General features: G+C 38.5%; 2 protein-coding genes across 17 annotated transcripts in view; one reads left to right on the plus strand and one right to left on the minus strand.

Moving 5' to 3' along the window:
• The window catches only part of DCP1B (decapping mRNA 1B), a 43,305-nt gene extending 28,683 nt beyond the window's left edge, over positions 1 to 14,622 (minus strand). The window contains exons 1-3 of the mRNA XM_031589885.2: positions 14,444 to 14,622; positions 13,418 to 13,458; positions 11,288 to 11,415 (exon numbers count right to left, since the gene is read on the minus strand). Coding sequence (XP_031445745.1) covers positions 11,288 to 11,415; positions 13,418 to 13,458; positions 14,444 to 14,596 — 322 coding nt within the window. The 5' untranslated portion in view covers positions 14,597 to 14,622. The remainder of the gene's footprint in view (positions 1 to 11,287; positions 11,416 to 13,417; positions 13,459 to 14,443) is intronic.
• Positions 1,608 to 15,328, plus strand: part of CACNA1C (calcium voltage-gated channel subunit alpha1 C) — a 467,840-nt gene continuing 454,119 nt past the window's right edge. For 8 of the 16 annotated variants that reach the window (XM_090145302.1, XM_090145366.1, XM_090145362.1 and 5 more), the window contains exon 1: positions 1,609 to 3,831. In XM_090145302.1, the coding sequence (XP_090001428.1) occupies positions 3,702 to 3,831 (130 nt within the window). In that variant the 5' untranslated portion in view covers positions 1,609 to 3,701. Of the gene's footprint in view, positions 3,832 to 15,328 lie in introns of all 16 variants that reach the window. The other 8 variants (XM_090145296.1, XM_090145280.1, XM_090145336.1 and 5 more) reach the window with 2 other exon arrangements.

Consider the following 15,328-nt stretch of genomic DNA (forward strand, 5'->3'; position numbering starts at 1 on the left):
AATAACGTAACATCACCACAAGTAAAAGGGAGAAAACTAGAAATTAGGCTCTCCTCTTGATTCTTTGTACAGAATCATGCTCAGCAGTAGCTAAGAGCAATGAGAACAATCTCCAATCAAGGAGAAGGTTATGACATTGCTTTTCCATCCAGAAGAAAGCTTGTTTATATTTCAAAGAATACAAAGGAGTTCTGCCCTTGCCTTTTCAATGTCTTGTCTTTATATTTCCATCCTGTTTTCCACTAGGTTAAGGAAAGCAGCAACTGCTGTTGAGTATCCAGGGACTCAATTCTGTTACAATAAAGCTTTCTCCACTGTAAATAACATACACAGTGGCGTGGTAGAGGACACAGATGGATTTGAATATTCTTTTATGATTTAGTCAAACAGAAGAATATGTTTCCAATGTGCATCTCTGACGTACCTGCCATGGGTCAAAGTAAATCTTTATTTCCAGAACTACAGTCAAGTTCAAAGGCAAGTCACTTTCCAAACTATGCTGATGTCATTTATATATGTATATATTTTTTCCCTCAATAAAAAAGAACAAAGAATATTTTAACTTTAAAAAGATGTTCTATAGCATATTATTTCTTTTCCCTGAAGCCTGAATATATACTATTAATCAGACTGACAACCCCAAATGACTGAAAATATACGTGCTAATCTGAAAGATCCTAAAATGTTAACTTGCAACAACAAAAGTCTAAGCTGTTTGAATATATATACACATTTGTTCTTGTAACAATTGACATCTAAAAATATCATAATATGACCAAGTTTCTTTTTAAAATTCATCTTCTCATTTGTACATTTTGTACATGCCATCATTTTAGGGGCAAGCAACTTCCTCATTTTTCCTACACTCTCTCTTCATTTCTGAAATACAAAAACCATTTAGAAATAAGTAACTATAAAGTGAACTACTCTTTTTGACATTCCAAATATTCATATTTACTGCATCTCTTAAATATTTGCTTTTGCTGATCTTTCACAGCCTGTTAACATGTTATATTCAACACATTAACAGTAGTCTCTATTTCTCTGTGGCAATTCCTTTTGCTTTAGGCAGCTGTGACACTGACTTAAAGAACACCTTCTCTTCTGTATTGCTGTTACAAATTTTTAAATACATCTATCTGATTTTTAGAAATGCAATACAGTTCAACTGACACAGTAAAGCCATTTACTACTAGACAAACAGTATTAAGTATATTCCGGTTGTGGTAGGTTCACACTTATGAGTAGGCTGTAATTTCAGGGTAGGCTTCAATAGACATCTGCACCTTGTAGCATTTATCACTCACACATGACCGCTGCATTTTTATTTGTTCAAAATGGAAGGATCATTACATCTTATCATTTGGATTTTAATTTAAAAAAAAAAATGTTTAAAGCATACCACATTATCTATTTTTTTCTTGTAAAAGTTACAACTTCATAGTTTCTTTCATAAAGACACAAATGCTGTTTCTCTGAACTACGTTACTGTTTCTTTACTTTACCAAATACATGCATATCTTTTAAAAACAATTCTAACTACTGAAGTTAATTGTTCAGATTGCCATAGCAATTCAGTGACTTTTCTACTTTCTTCCAACACAAGTGTAGGTTCTTGTACAGTGGGAAAAACAAGAAGATACTTCTGAGATCAAGTTTGTTACGACAAAAATAATTTAAACTGTTAAAATGTTCTTGTTTTAAGCATGTAATTCAACAGGTGAAAGCACCACGAATTATCAAATTAATTTTATATTAGCAGCCAGAGATTTCAAAATACTGAAGCAGCATTGGGGTATATACAATTTATGAGTAGCTGAGTACGGAATTTAGAGGTACGTTTCAATACAGATTAAAAACTGTGGTTGTGCACTGGGTGATTTTCATTACAGCAACGGCATATTTTCATACAGAAAGTGAAAGTGCATCATTTGATTTTGCTGCAGAAGTGTTACACCACATGCACAGTCCTTTTGGAATAAAACATTCACAATCATCTTTTGCTTCCCCATTCTGTCCCCTCCTGCTTTCAGCTCTTAGTGTCCATCTAAACCTTAACTTTATTTTCTGTACAATTAAGTCATACAAAATGTTAACAAGAGAGAAGCCAGGAAAAACAAAAAAACACCACAAAAGTAGAGAGATGTCAATTAAAAAAGAAATAAAGCACTGCAAGCAAGTACCCTACTTTACATAAAAATACATTATTACTTCTTTTCTCATTATGAAAACCTGTCTAGTAAGAGATGCTACACATTCCTGTGTAGAGGATTTAGTACTGTATGTCGTAAAGCAAATAAACCTGAAATTTTACAGAAAGGCAGTTTGTTTGGCAGAGAGAAAAAAATTGGTGGGATTCATCAAACTTAAAATCTATATCCTGTCTAAGACAATGAGCAGCACCAGATGATTCACAGGAAGAACCTTTATAGTTCCTCTGTTGTTGACTTCTGACCCAAACCATGTGTCTTGCATCACTTTTTTTTCTTCCTGGCTACAGGATCTCTGGCTGCTTTTATTCATATAAATAATCTCTCTGCTATGCAAAAGGATTACTGCAAGAGGCTGTAAAAGGCTTAGGAGTACATACGACCAAAATAATGAAGCCAGCAGGTACAAGCCACATTTTTGGTGAAGACTGATTTAAAAAAATATTTTATTCCATTGAGATTTTATATTTTATCAAATTTTATCATGACAAGTTCTGCACTGCAAAATCAACAGAGGAGCTGCAACCATAATCATTAAAGTAGAGCAGATACCAAATACTAAGCCCAACACACTTAGTAGTTTGTATGTCACTTTAGACAAAAAAGCAGCACTGCATTTGCAGCCTTAGTAGAATTCCACTGGAACAGTAACACCGGCTTTCTGTATGTAACACATTCCTTGTCCTTTAAAGGGTATGCTATCTTATACTTGCGAAGGATTTCTTTTTCTCCTCTTGCAATTGAAGAATATAGCTTATTTCTGATTTAAGGCTTGTTTTGACGAAGACCGAGCTGATGAGGCACTCAAGAGCTTGTATTAAATCAGTAATAGACAGAAGTGGGCAGCTTGTATATGCACTGTGGGATACACTTGTTCCTATATTTATCTTTTGTGTTTTGAGAGAAGGTTACAAATATTTTTATATATATACACACACACATAAAAGAGCGAGAGCGAGCAAGCTCGCATTCCAAGAGAAGTTTTCTGGCTATGTCAGGACTGAAGTCCACCCCTTGCTAGACAAACCTATTTTTTTCAAACACAAGAGGATATTATCAGAGAAGTCCGTGCTGATATACAGAAACCAGAGATTGCCATGGCTCGGTGAGGTGACGAGCTGACGGGTGGATGGCGCCCATTATCTCCACTTCTCAGTCCTGAAAAAGTTTTCCTGAAAAACCACAAGAGGAGAAGAAGGCACCAAGAGAACATAAGGAACACAAGACAAAAAAAGGATTAGGAGTGAGGAGCAAGGAAAGGAAGAAGAGTGCATTAGATATTGCGGAGGCTTCAGAGAACTAAAAAGTAGTTTTTAGATGAAAGGACCAAGTTGTCAGTAGCTCTGGTTTTTGATTTTTAACTTCTGCACAAGGCTACTACATAAAATAACTCTGCATTAGGAAACAATCGTCTAAAAGGAATTTACCTCCTTTATATTGAGAAAATATATTCAAGCTCAGTGGTTTCAACTCTCCTTGGAATTTTAAAACATGTTTCAAGCTTTTGTTCGGCAAGCATACCAACCACTATCCAGCCACCAGCAAGGGGAATCTGAAACGAAGTACAAGGGGAAGCTGGTGCATGAAACTCAGCTCAACTGCTTTTACATCAAACCTGGAGGTAAGGGAGCAATTCAGATTTGTGTGCGTGCAAACCGTACTGGTATCTATCTGCTTGGATGTATGAAATAACACTAGTAATGTCAGTAAATAGGTGGGGATAAGGTACTGAAAATGCCTCTATGTGTGACAAGACATAGGGAATTTTGGTAATTGTTGCATCAGTGGAGTTGAGCAGACAGCTTCTCTTGTTAACAAACTGTCTTTTGAGCATCTGTTGAAAGTTGCTTTTTCACTTCCACTTTCGCACTGGAGCAAAAACTGAAGGAACAAGAAAGGCACGCAGGAATAAGGAACAAGAAAGTAAAGAGGATAAGAGATTTAGAACATACAAAAGCTTAAAATATTAAATAGATACCTATTGTGTAAAGGGAGTGAACTCTATAGATGCAGATGCCTATTGTGTATGGGAGTGAACTCTAAAAACCAACTAGTTCTACAATATTTTCAATTGCAGAATGCATTTTACACTGGCCTGGAAACATCCAGTATTTTATGCTGTACAGGGTGGTGGGCATGAAAGACAGGGTGTATAGGTAGTCATGTGAAGATAACCCTCTCTAAAAGTAAAAAAAAAAAAAAAAAAAAAAAATCTGTTCCAACTTTAACTCTTGAGTTTTACTGCATCATATGCCTATCTTATCTTGAAGAGATGTCCGGAATTCCCAGTGCTTGCAGTACACTCTCAGCAGTAAACGTCCAGACCAGCTAATATGTTGCTTATGTGACAATATCCATAAATGGGAAGCAAAGACTGCTTAGCAGATATACACAGTATGAGACTCCTTCCTTTCTGTTCAGAATACCATCCATAATTGCAGGATGCTTGAAAGATGCCTTTAATTATATTTCATACATTTTTCCTACCAATTTGCTTGCCTGGACAACAATTCCACCATATACAGAATAATTATCAGCCACTAAAAAACTACTAAGAAACTTTGTTACCTTAGCTCCTTAGACTGTTTTTTTTCCTCATGATATATACTCAAATCAGAATCCATCATTCTACATAGTCGAAAATTTATGTTAGCAGCACTGTACTTCTTTCCTTGTACTTTTTACCACCACCATCACGACTGAAACTGTTAGAGCAAGAAGATGGCTGCAGTCATCATGGCTGCACGAGCTACTATCCTGAGAAAACTAAATTCACAAACACAAAGTGTTCTAAACTATTTGTTCTTCATGGCCAAAGTCTTCCACAACTGCAACCAAATCCTTAAGGTAGAAAGTGTGAGGAGGAAACAACAAAAATGTCCTGTAAGTCTGAATTGAAACCCTGTATAACTGAGCTGAATCGGGCAGGGTGAAAAGGAATATGGTTTTATCCATCAGAGCAGATGTGCAGATGCCTTAAGGATAAGGTCTTCAATTTCCACTGAAAAACAAATATATTGTATCTGTAGGAAAGCGTGCTGAATAAGAAAAAAAAAAGAAAGAAAAAAACCTTCAGAAATACTTACAGGCACAAAGAGTTTTGTTTAAAACAACAACAATAACAACAACAACAACACAAACAAAAAAAAAAAAACAACAAAAGGGAATCATACAATTTGTCCTCTTGATCCAAACTCTAAAAATCTCAATTTGCAATCATTGAACTACACTTAGTTTTCATGATAAGCACAAAAAATCCTGCATACTGGAAAACAGGATAAACCAATACCTGCTGATTATTTATTTTGCGGTAATTTCTGCACATATATATACACATATGTATACACACACACACATACATGCACACACACAAACACATTATTCTGTAATAAACAAACAACCAAATAATTCTGTCCCCTTTCAGAGGTCACACTACATAAAAATCCAATCCAATTTCCATCAAGCAGCATCAAGCAGAGTTTAGATTTCAAAATCAGATGCATCTGGCTGTATACTCTAAAACATGCATGCTAGCTAATTGCTAGAGAAAAGATCAGCACTCCTGGCCTTAAAAGTCTCCTGTCTTAGGCCAGCACCGCTGCACACCCATCCATGCTTGCATGCAAAATACAGTTTAATTGTGCCATAAAGTTATCATATTGTTTTTACATCTCTGCAGGTAAACATTAAGGATTTGTAGGTATTGAAAATTAGAATACGAGACAGAAACGTCAACATTTAATATAGAAACACACCTACTTCATGGTTCTAAGCATAAAAGCGTAAAGTAATACTTATGTCATTCCTAAAGGGTAGATTATTCTTCTTGATATTTTGAATTTTTATTTTTTTTAAGCACAACAGTATACCACAGAACACAAAGGACGGCACTAAGTGGGAAATATAGTGAAGTAATAATGCTTTCAAATATGCTTTTATAGACCAATCTAAGAACAGATAATTCCTGCAAGCAGTTGCAAGGAAAACAGAACCTCACAGAGAAAACAAAACAAAACAAAAAAAACTTATAGTCACTATGCAACAGACAAGTAAATAAAACAAAAGGAGGGATTAATTTGCTTTGAGAAAATTTGCATATAATGAACTATAAGACACTTACGCCACACAGATGCTAAAATAGGTTTTTAAAAACAGGCATGTAACGTGACAGTTAATCCTGTCTGTCAACTTAATTTTCTGATTTTAGAAACAACACTGCAATGTTAATGTACTTTTGGTATGAATATTTTCCTTTTAAAAAAGGAAAAATAACATCTGCTAGGACATTATTTTCATATAAAACATTAGGATTCAAATGTTCTCAGCAAAACAGAGGTTTCAATCAGAGGTGAAGAATATCCCTGGAGGACAATCCTGACCTCGGCTGCTGTTCCTGCCCAGCTGGAGGCAGGATGAATTTTTATCACACTGATCAAAGGAGAGGTGGTAGAAGGAAAGGAGGAGGAGCTACTTGTTTATTTTTTCTAGAAAAAAAGATGTCTCCCAAGGACAGTACCTCAGGTAAAACACACAAATTTGTATTCTGAGCAAACGTCAGTGGTTGATCCAGGCAAGCTTTTAGAAAAAAATCAGCCAAATCTGGTTAACAAGAACAGATTTATAATACTGAATTATAGAATATCTAATCTATGACAGAACAAGAATAAATTTCAGGGTAAAGCAGACACTTATTCCTGCTATACTCAATTTTACACATCACCCAAATTCTACTACTGTGGTCTCCTCTTTCCTCTCGGGAAGTAAACCTCTCATATTCTTCTAGTCAAGCTGCTCCTTACAAGACCATTTACCATTAGTCTACCTGCAGGATCAGTGAGTCTTCCAACACGCCTATAGAATCAGGACACATCAGCTATTCAATGTATATTTATATACAGTATATAAATATTGGAAGAGTTAACGAATGGGACCTGAATTAGTCTCCCAAGAAGATGAATTCTTCTGTTTGAGAGTGCTCTAGTATGCTGCAACACAGAATCTACAAATGAAAAGTTTAAGAAAAATATATACTCCTAACAGTTTATAATAATTTGCCTTGAAACACAAACCTATATTTGGGAAAAAAAAATCATATAAAAATAGTTATGACATAGGAGAGAGAGAAAACAACAGCAGCAATAAAACCCACTCATGACAAAGTTTAAGCTACTTCTTTGGACAGCTGGCAAACTTCTAATCTCATCTACTAGAAGTCTTTGCAGTGTAGAAATCTAGAAAAATGATGTCAGTTGTTTAGGGTTCTGACAAACAGAAGGTGGCAAGTTAATCTGAAATTATTACGAGGCATCTTTACGAGAAGCAAGCACGTCTGAGCTGCCTGTGTAGCACTTCTTGGACTTCTGCAAAACCTGATATTCAATAGAATATGTCACATCTGGCTAGAAAGCTTCATTCACTTTCAATTTTACAAGATAGAGTGACCAAAGGCCTTGCTAGAGATATGACCTAGAATGCACAAATGGCCATAGAATCTATCAGATTCTATTTGTAGATTTGGTTAGACTATTTGTAGAGCTTCCACAGTTTCTTTCTCCACTTCCTGCAGTACAGTAATCAGCAGTGATAACTGGCATACAAGCTCCTTGTAAGCTGGATCTGGTATCTTTTGCTGGCAGCTAAAACACACAAGGTGTACTGAGCTCTAAGATATGCAACTTTCCTCAAGTACTCCATGTCCTATAAGCATGAAAAACAGTATTCAGTGATAAAATTGTATATCAATCAACATAAGAAATAATTTGCTGGTCCAGCATTCGATCACATATACCTGCTACACTGTTGGGAATAGTTTCAAGTAAATTACTGTATAGTTGACCACTGCTTGAAGGAGAAACTGAAGTTATTTCACCCAACAATTTACAGTTATGCATTTTTCTGAACTATTTCACATTAACCAGCATCAGGCTTCAAGCAGGAGGTTCCAAATGTTCTTTTTCACAATAAACACCACCAAAGGTTAAGGAAAAAAGTATTAATTATGTAGATAAGATTACTCAAATATATAATCCAGGAAATACTTTAAATTTTTGAAATCATTAGATGTTAAAAAAGCAGTACTGTCTTATTTGAGCACAGAAAGTACCTGAAACTGTGGTTAACTACCAATGTTTACAAATAATATAGAAAATATTTTGTAAAATCATAGAAAGGCCTGGGTTGAAAAGGACCACAATGATCATCTAGTTTCAACCCCCCTGCTATGTGCAGGGTCGCCAACCACCAGACCAGGCTGCCCAGAGCCACATCCAGCCTGCCCTTGAATGCCTCCAGGGATGGGGCATCCACAGCCTCCTTGGGCAACCTGTTCCAGTGCCTCACCACCCTCTGAGTGAAAAACTTTCTCCTAATATCCAACCTAAACCTCCCCTGTCTCAAATTCAAACCATTCCCCCTTGTCCTATCACCATCCACCCACGTAAACAGTCATACCCCTTCCTCTTTATATCCTCTCTTCGAGTACTGAAAGGCTACCTCACTTATTTGACTGATATGCCATTTGTTTTTTGTTGGAATTAAAGATTTCTTCTGGCATTAAACATGCTGTAATCTGTATCTAATTCTCTTGGCTTTGAAATGAATAATTCTTATGCATGCCTGACTAGATTTTCCAAACTAAACTTTTCTATGAAAGAGTGGATCAGTGCACTCATTTAACATCATTTCATCCACTTGCATGGATCCCAACACCAACCCCCAAAGACCTGTGAATAAATCACAGGTGTCTGAAAAGGGTTCTTAGATCGTATTTCAATTCTTGATTACCGAGAACAACGGACCAGCAGGAGAAGTATGAAGCACAATAAAGTAAAAGATCAAAAAAGTTTCTTAATTATTAATAACGTTTACTTTAATATGGTTTTAGAAAGTTTCCTATTGCAATAATATATTGAATGCAAAACAATTTTTCTAAGATGATAGATGCAATATAACAAGGTCAGAAAATTAGAACTTGCAAAACATTGGGCGGGGCTGAAAATGTAAGTCCTCTTACGTGAGAAAGCAACTACACCAGATACTCAACAATCACAAGAGCATCAGTATGTGAACACGCACTGCTGGAGTCACAAATCCAAAACACAGCACTATGCAAGCTACTATGAGGAAAATTAACTCTCTTCCAGCTAAAACCAGCACAGTAATTTGTCTCCAAGGACATCCTTTTCACTTTTGTGGCTTCAATCCTACTTAGTTTGTCTACTACAACTCTTGCATTTGATCTCTAACATTACACTCAAAATTCTTTATGCTGCAGCTTTGTAGTACAGATCTACAATGTCTCCTAGCAGAAGGGAATATTGCCTTACCAGATGAAGGGAAGTCCTTTGGTGTGTTTATGAGCATAGGACGATTTAATAAAATTGCACAGAAGTGCAAAGAGACACCAACAAAGCACTCTGAGCTTTGTAAAGGCTGATGGGTAACACATTTTCAAATCCTACTCCAAAAGAATCATTGTCTATGCAGAGCCCAGAAAAGCAGCCTTCTGCATTTTGCTGTTGCACAATTAGCCAAAAAAAACCCAGACGTGTTATCTGAACACAAGTTTGCTGCTCAGAAGCATGTTAGTACCTGTATTTGAGACTCTGTAAATCTGTAATTATGACATCTCTTAGTGAACAAATGGCTTATACTTCTCTCCAAAGCCCCCAGATTTTTCTCCTAAATAAATCAGTTTATATGTAGTATTTGGACTGAAGACTGTCTTTCTTCATGCCAGCATAGTTATGATAACTTCTAATTATTCTTATTGTTAATTGTCTTAACAAAAATAAAGAATTAATAGATCAGGCATCAGAAAGTAGGTATGAGTATATACATAACAAATTCCTAGTAGAATTTCAAAACAAGACAAAAAATAGACTATATATACATAGGAAAGTTTTCATAATCACATGGGAGAAAAGTCTCAGGATATTTAAAATCCTGATGCCTCGTCTAGCCTAGGTTAGCCTGGAGATGTCTGTATTTCTTTTCAGCTTCTTTGGGAATTTCAGATAGCAAATTTAAACTGTTTTTCAGCCCACCAAATGCTCTCAGAAATAGAAGTTTCATTTAGATTATTTAAAATGCTATCTCTATTGCTCACGCACGCTATGTGGTAGAAACAACACTATGTGGTAGAATTCCCTCTTGATATACATGCCAACTCCAAATTAAGTTTATGAAATAAAAAGGTCTAGCAGATTATCAAACTGTGCTGCTTTGTATGCCATCAATTTCCTCTGCTTTTACTTCATCCAGAGGGAACACTTCTGCAACACATTTCACATAAAGATTTTTTGCAATGTACTTTTATGCATCAAGAACAAAATATAGATCATACTATAGCTCTATTTCCAAGTACAAATATAAACTTCAAAATTTATAATTGTTCGTTCTTATATAGTTGTGCATTATCATAGCCTGTGTGTCTATCTGTGTGTAAAAGCACAGCTTTTTCACATCTTCCTCTCATTTCTGAGTTTGCCAGATGCATGCTTGTATAGAAGTTCGACAATTATGCAAGACAAACACACAGCCCACAGTAATAACTTAATCTTTCATTGGAGTTTAAATTAGGCTTAGCATCACAGCGTCATTGTTTCCCATAATAGTTGGGAAGTAACCCACCTTCTAAGATGCTCTAAGGACAGTGTATCAGAGCTGGAACACAGGGGCTTGAACTAGCTGCATTTGTTTACTCTTACACAGCTCACAAGGATTATTCCAATCTTCAGTGTGCTTGTATTATGACAAGATATCCCAGCACTGATGAGGGTATATTCAGAACATACAACACATGTCTATGAGTCTCTACACCCATCACGTACATGGGGCCACAAAAGTCTGTTATTTGCCAGTTTAAAGTGACTTCCTTTTCAACACTGGCATTTCAGGTAGCACTTAACAACTCTTTCCGCATGTCAGTGAGCAAAATATACTCCTTCAATTGTAAATGTTAACCAGCCAGTTCCAGCCCTTTAAAGCTAAACTCTAATCTAATTACCTCAACTAAGAATAGATGCTGAAGAAGAGCTCACCTCTTCAGCATTTAACTCAACATATCACATACTTACATCTGGCATTTCTGTAAAGTAGAAAAGGGTCCTGCAGTTGGAAATCAAGGTCTTTAGTAATTGGTTCCGTTCGATTTTCCATGCTCAGCCTGTTCATAATTGTGAAGCCATGCCTTGGAGAAGCTGATCTGAAAATTATCAAGTAGAAATCACATCAAGTCAAGAAAAAAAAAGAAATTACTGCTTTTTTTTGTTGCATGGTCCTCCAAAATGCTCTTCTTCCCCGCCCATAGACACTGCAAAATTCTCATTTTGTCCCAAATCACTAGCATCACATTTTCCAACCATAGTTTCTTGTAGAAAACGATTACATTCAGAAATAAGCAAGGAGCACTCCATATTTTATTATTGCAATTATATTTATTATCCTCACTAACATTCAAGTAGCAATTGTGGACAAAACTGAAAAACCTATCTAAAATGTAAGAGAAAAAATCGTGACAATTGCTCATGGTGGTTCAAGCAGTTAGACAGTTTTTATTAATGTTAGGTGTTAAACCTATTACCATCCTTACAGGAGACATTACTTTCAAATTTGACAAAAATATATCGTGATGCTTAAACATTTGGTAAAATTGCCATCTCTGGTAATTGCCTGTTGGTGGACATCTAAGAAATCTAAAGCATGGGAACCTGCGGTGGAGAGTAGGTGCAACAGGAAATGAAACAAGCAGAACCCCTAACAAGAATCCAATCAGTACTTAAGGTAAAAGAGTGAACTTCCATTGATACTAACTCAGTGGGAAGCCTGATATTTGACCCTTCCTCAGAATTTGCAAAGCTTCAATTTGTGATAAAAATGAGCTCCAGCAGAAGAGCCATGTTACATTCTCACAGCAGTAATAAAAAGCAACAAAGCAACATCAGCAGACTCCAACCTGCAGTCTGTTGGCAACGTTTATGATGTAACATGATTTTATAACATTGTTCAAAGCCACAAGAAATAAAACCGGTGGGAAGGGCCCTGTATAATGTTGTTCACAACCTGTTTGCTGTAGTCACCTACATGGCAGGAAAGATAGCAAACTCTGCTGTAAATGGAAACTTCCTCAGCCAACAAAACAGCACGATGAAAGATCACAGATACAACGCATGTCAGGTGACATGTTGTCAAGTTCTGAAGGTTTAAATCCCACATACCAGACAAATACCTCTGTTTTGCAGCATGCAACCAGCTACCCCTAGCTACTGCTAGCAAAATCAAGGGCCAGTTCTTTCCTCTTGCAGTGGTAACCTTTTTATTCCCCCTCATTTACCTTAAAGGAGTTTAGGAAAGTTATTGATGACAATTTCAACTGCTGGTACAAGAGAACTCAAAAGATTAATTCCATCCTTCCCACTCCACGCAAAGCTCAGTCTCCTGGGCCTTCCTGTCCATTTGCCATTTTACTCAAGACCTCTTGCCCTCTGAAAACAGCCTCTTGCTTCCACAGTTTTCCTACCAGCTCCTCAAAAATAAACACTGAAGAGGAAGTTTCTTCTTCAGCATCCATCCCACCAGCTACTGCAAGATGTGCTCACTTTGTCATTTTCTGATTTTAACAGTGCTACAAGGAAATACTTTGGCACTACTTTGGAAACCTAAAAACAAAACACATTTACAACAGAGCTAAAGTACACGCTGGAGTAAGTGACCAATCCCAAGCTCTGAAAAGCTGTAATTAGAGATGCTACAAACAGCAAGCACTGAGAAAATCCAAATGCTGGATGGAACATCCACAAAATTGAACAATCAGACTGAAGAAATACTAACTCCTAAATTTAGTGCTCATATCTTCTACCATTCTTTTTCTTTAAGGGCATATCATTATTTATTTCTGTTTGTTTTTTGTTTAGGCACCTTTAACCTGCCAACACTGAATCCTATTTAAGGCAATATTACAGATTACTATAGTTCAGCCACCTGAATTTAAACCACATCTTGAAGTCATGTACATGATGATCCCTCCTTTTTGACGATCCTTCCTTTTCTGCATTTCCTCCCTTGTGTTTGTCTTTGCCAATCTCAGTTGCCTTTCACCTCTGAGTACAACACAGTTGGGAGCATTTTCTGTCCTTCAGCCATGCTTCATCCCAGCTTTCCCACACCCACAAGCTGCACCTTCAGATGTTAAGACGTAATGCTCTCACCTTGTATAAACAAACAGTGTTCCTTCCACATCTGTCTTCTCCTGAATGAGAACATTAAAAAAGTTTAAATTAGGGATGCGATCTGCCAGACACAAGATAGCTCCTTTATCTGTGTTTAACCAACACCATTAGCATTTCACCTCTTTCCCATAAAGAAAAATAACAAATGAGGAAACATTGAGGGAAATGGGCTTGTTTAGCATGGAAAAGAGAAGGCACCGGGGAGACCTCATTATGGACTTCCAGTACTTGAAGAGAGGGTATAAACAGGAAGGGATACAACTGTTTACGTGGGTGGATGGTGATAGGACAAGGGGGAATGGTTTGAATTTGAGACAGGGGAGGTTTAGGCTGGATATTAGGAGAAAGTTTTTCACTCAGAGGGTGGTGAGGCACTGGAACAGGTTGCCCAAGGAGGTTGTGGATGCCCCATCCCTGGAGGCATTCAAGGCCAGGCTGGATGTGGCTCTGGGCAGCCTGGTCTGGTGGTTGGTGACCCTGCACATAGCAGGGGGGTTGAAATGAGATGATCATTGTGGTCCTTTTCAACCCAGGCCATTCTATGATTCTAACCCAGCTCAATGGGATGGCGGTGAAGGAGCACGGGCTATGTTAAGTGTGAGATATACCCCTTGAGCTAACAGAATTACTCTATGAGGTTAATTTAATCTTTAATAGCCTTTCTGCTGTTGGTAAACCCAACGCTTGCATATACACACTTTGCTTCCAGCCAATACCAATTTTCAAACAGCAGCAAACTCCTCTAGCCCAGCTCTCAACACACCAGGCTGCCTAACTCTACTTTTAAAGCCCCATTACCAGGCCACAAGCCCAGCCCAGGAGGAGCAGACAAGGCCACCAAGTCTGCCCTACCCTCACACCTCCTCACGGCTGGGCACCCCCACTTCCGCACAGGGTTGGGGGCGGGGCCTCATCTAAGCCCCGCCCACATAGGGGGCGGAGCCTGGGACCACCCCTTCCCCTCACGGCGGGGAGGGGGTTGCGAGGAGGGGCTGCCCGACGTACCCACTCGTTGGCGCGGTGCCCGAAGGTGTAGAGCGCCACCTGGCTGGCCACGTCCACGATGCTGCTGATGTAGGGGTCGTGCTGCTGCAGCGCCGCCAGGCTGATGTCCAGCCCCTTGCCCAGCAGGGCGGCCCCGGCCACCGCCGCCGCCATTTTGCCTCTGACAACAACACACGGTTCCTAGTAGGCGCGACCAATCCAGCGCCGAGAGAAAGGAGGGGGCTCCCCCCCTCCCCCGACTGGACCGATCGGTGCCCAGTCACCGCAATCGAACGCCGAGCGCACGGCGCGCGGCTGCTGCGTGCGTGTATATATGTGTGTATATATATGTGTGTGTGTATATATATATGTGTGTACATATCACGTACATGTGACATAGGCAGCTGAATCATAAACAAGTGTACTATGATAGGGAGACACACAAACAGCAGAGGAACAGATGGGTGAGACTGGGAATTTAGTTACCATATTTTCCTGTCAAATATATTTATTATTAGTCTGTTGATAGCTACAGTTCACAGTGAATATTTCAGCCTTATGTGGCGTGCAGATACACTCAGTACGTACAGACACATTTTGAGCCTTGTTTAACAGTTCAGCCTGAACCCCCTGCAGTAGCAAATTGGATTTGACTTCATCTTATCAGACCTCTGTGACAGTTTTGTAGGGAGCTGCCAACGCAGAATCACAGAATCATAGAATGGGTTGTGTTGGAAGGGACCTTAAAGCCCACCCAGGTCCAACCCCCTGCCATGGGCAGGGCTGCCACCCAGCAGCTCACGCTGCCCAGGGCCCCATCCAGCCCAGCCCTGAGCACCTCCATGGATGGGGCACCACAGCTTCTCTGGGCAGCTGTGCCAGGGCCTCGCCACCCTCTGAGTAGAG

This window comes from Phasianus colchicus, chromosome 1, assembly GCF_987193195.1.
Source record: "Phasianus colchicus chromosome 1, bPhaCol1.hap1.1, whole genome shotgun sequence".
Taxonomy (NCBI): Eukaryota; Metazoa; Chordata; class Aves; order Galliformes; family Phasianidae; genus Phasianus; species Phasianus colchicus.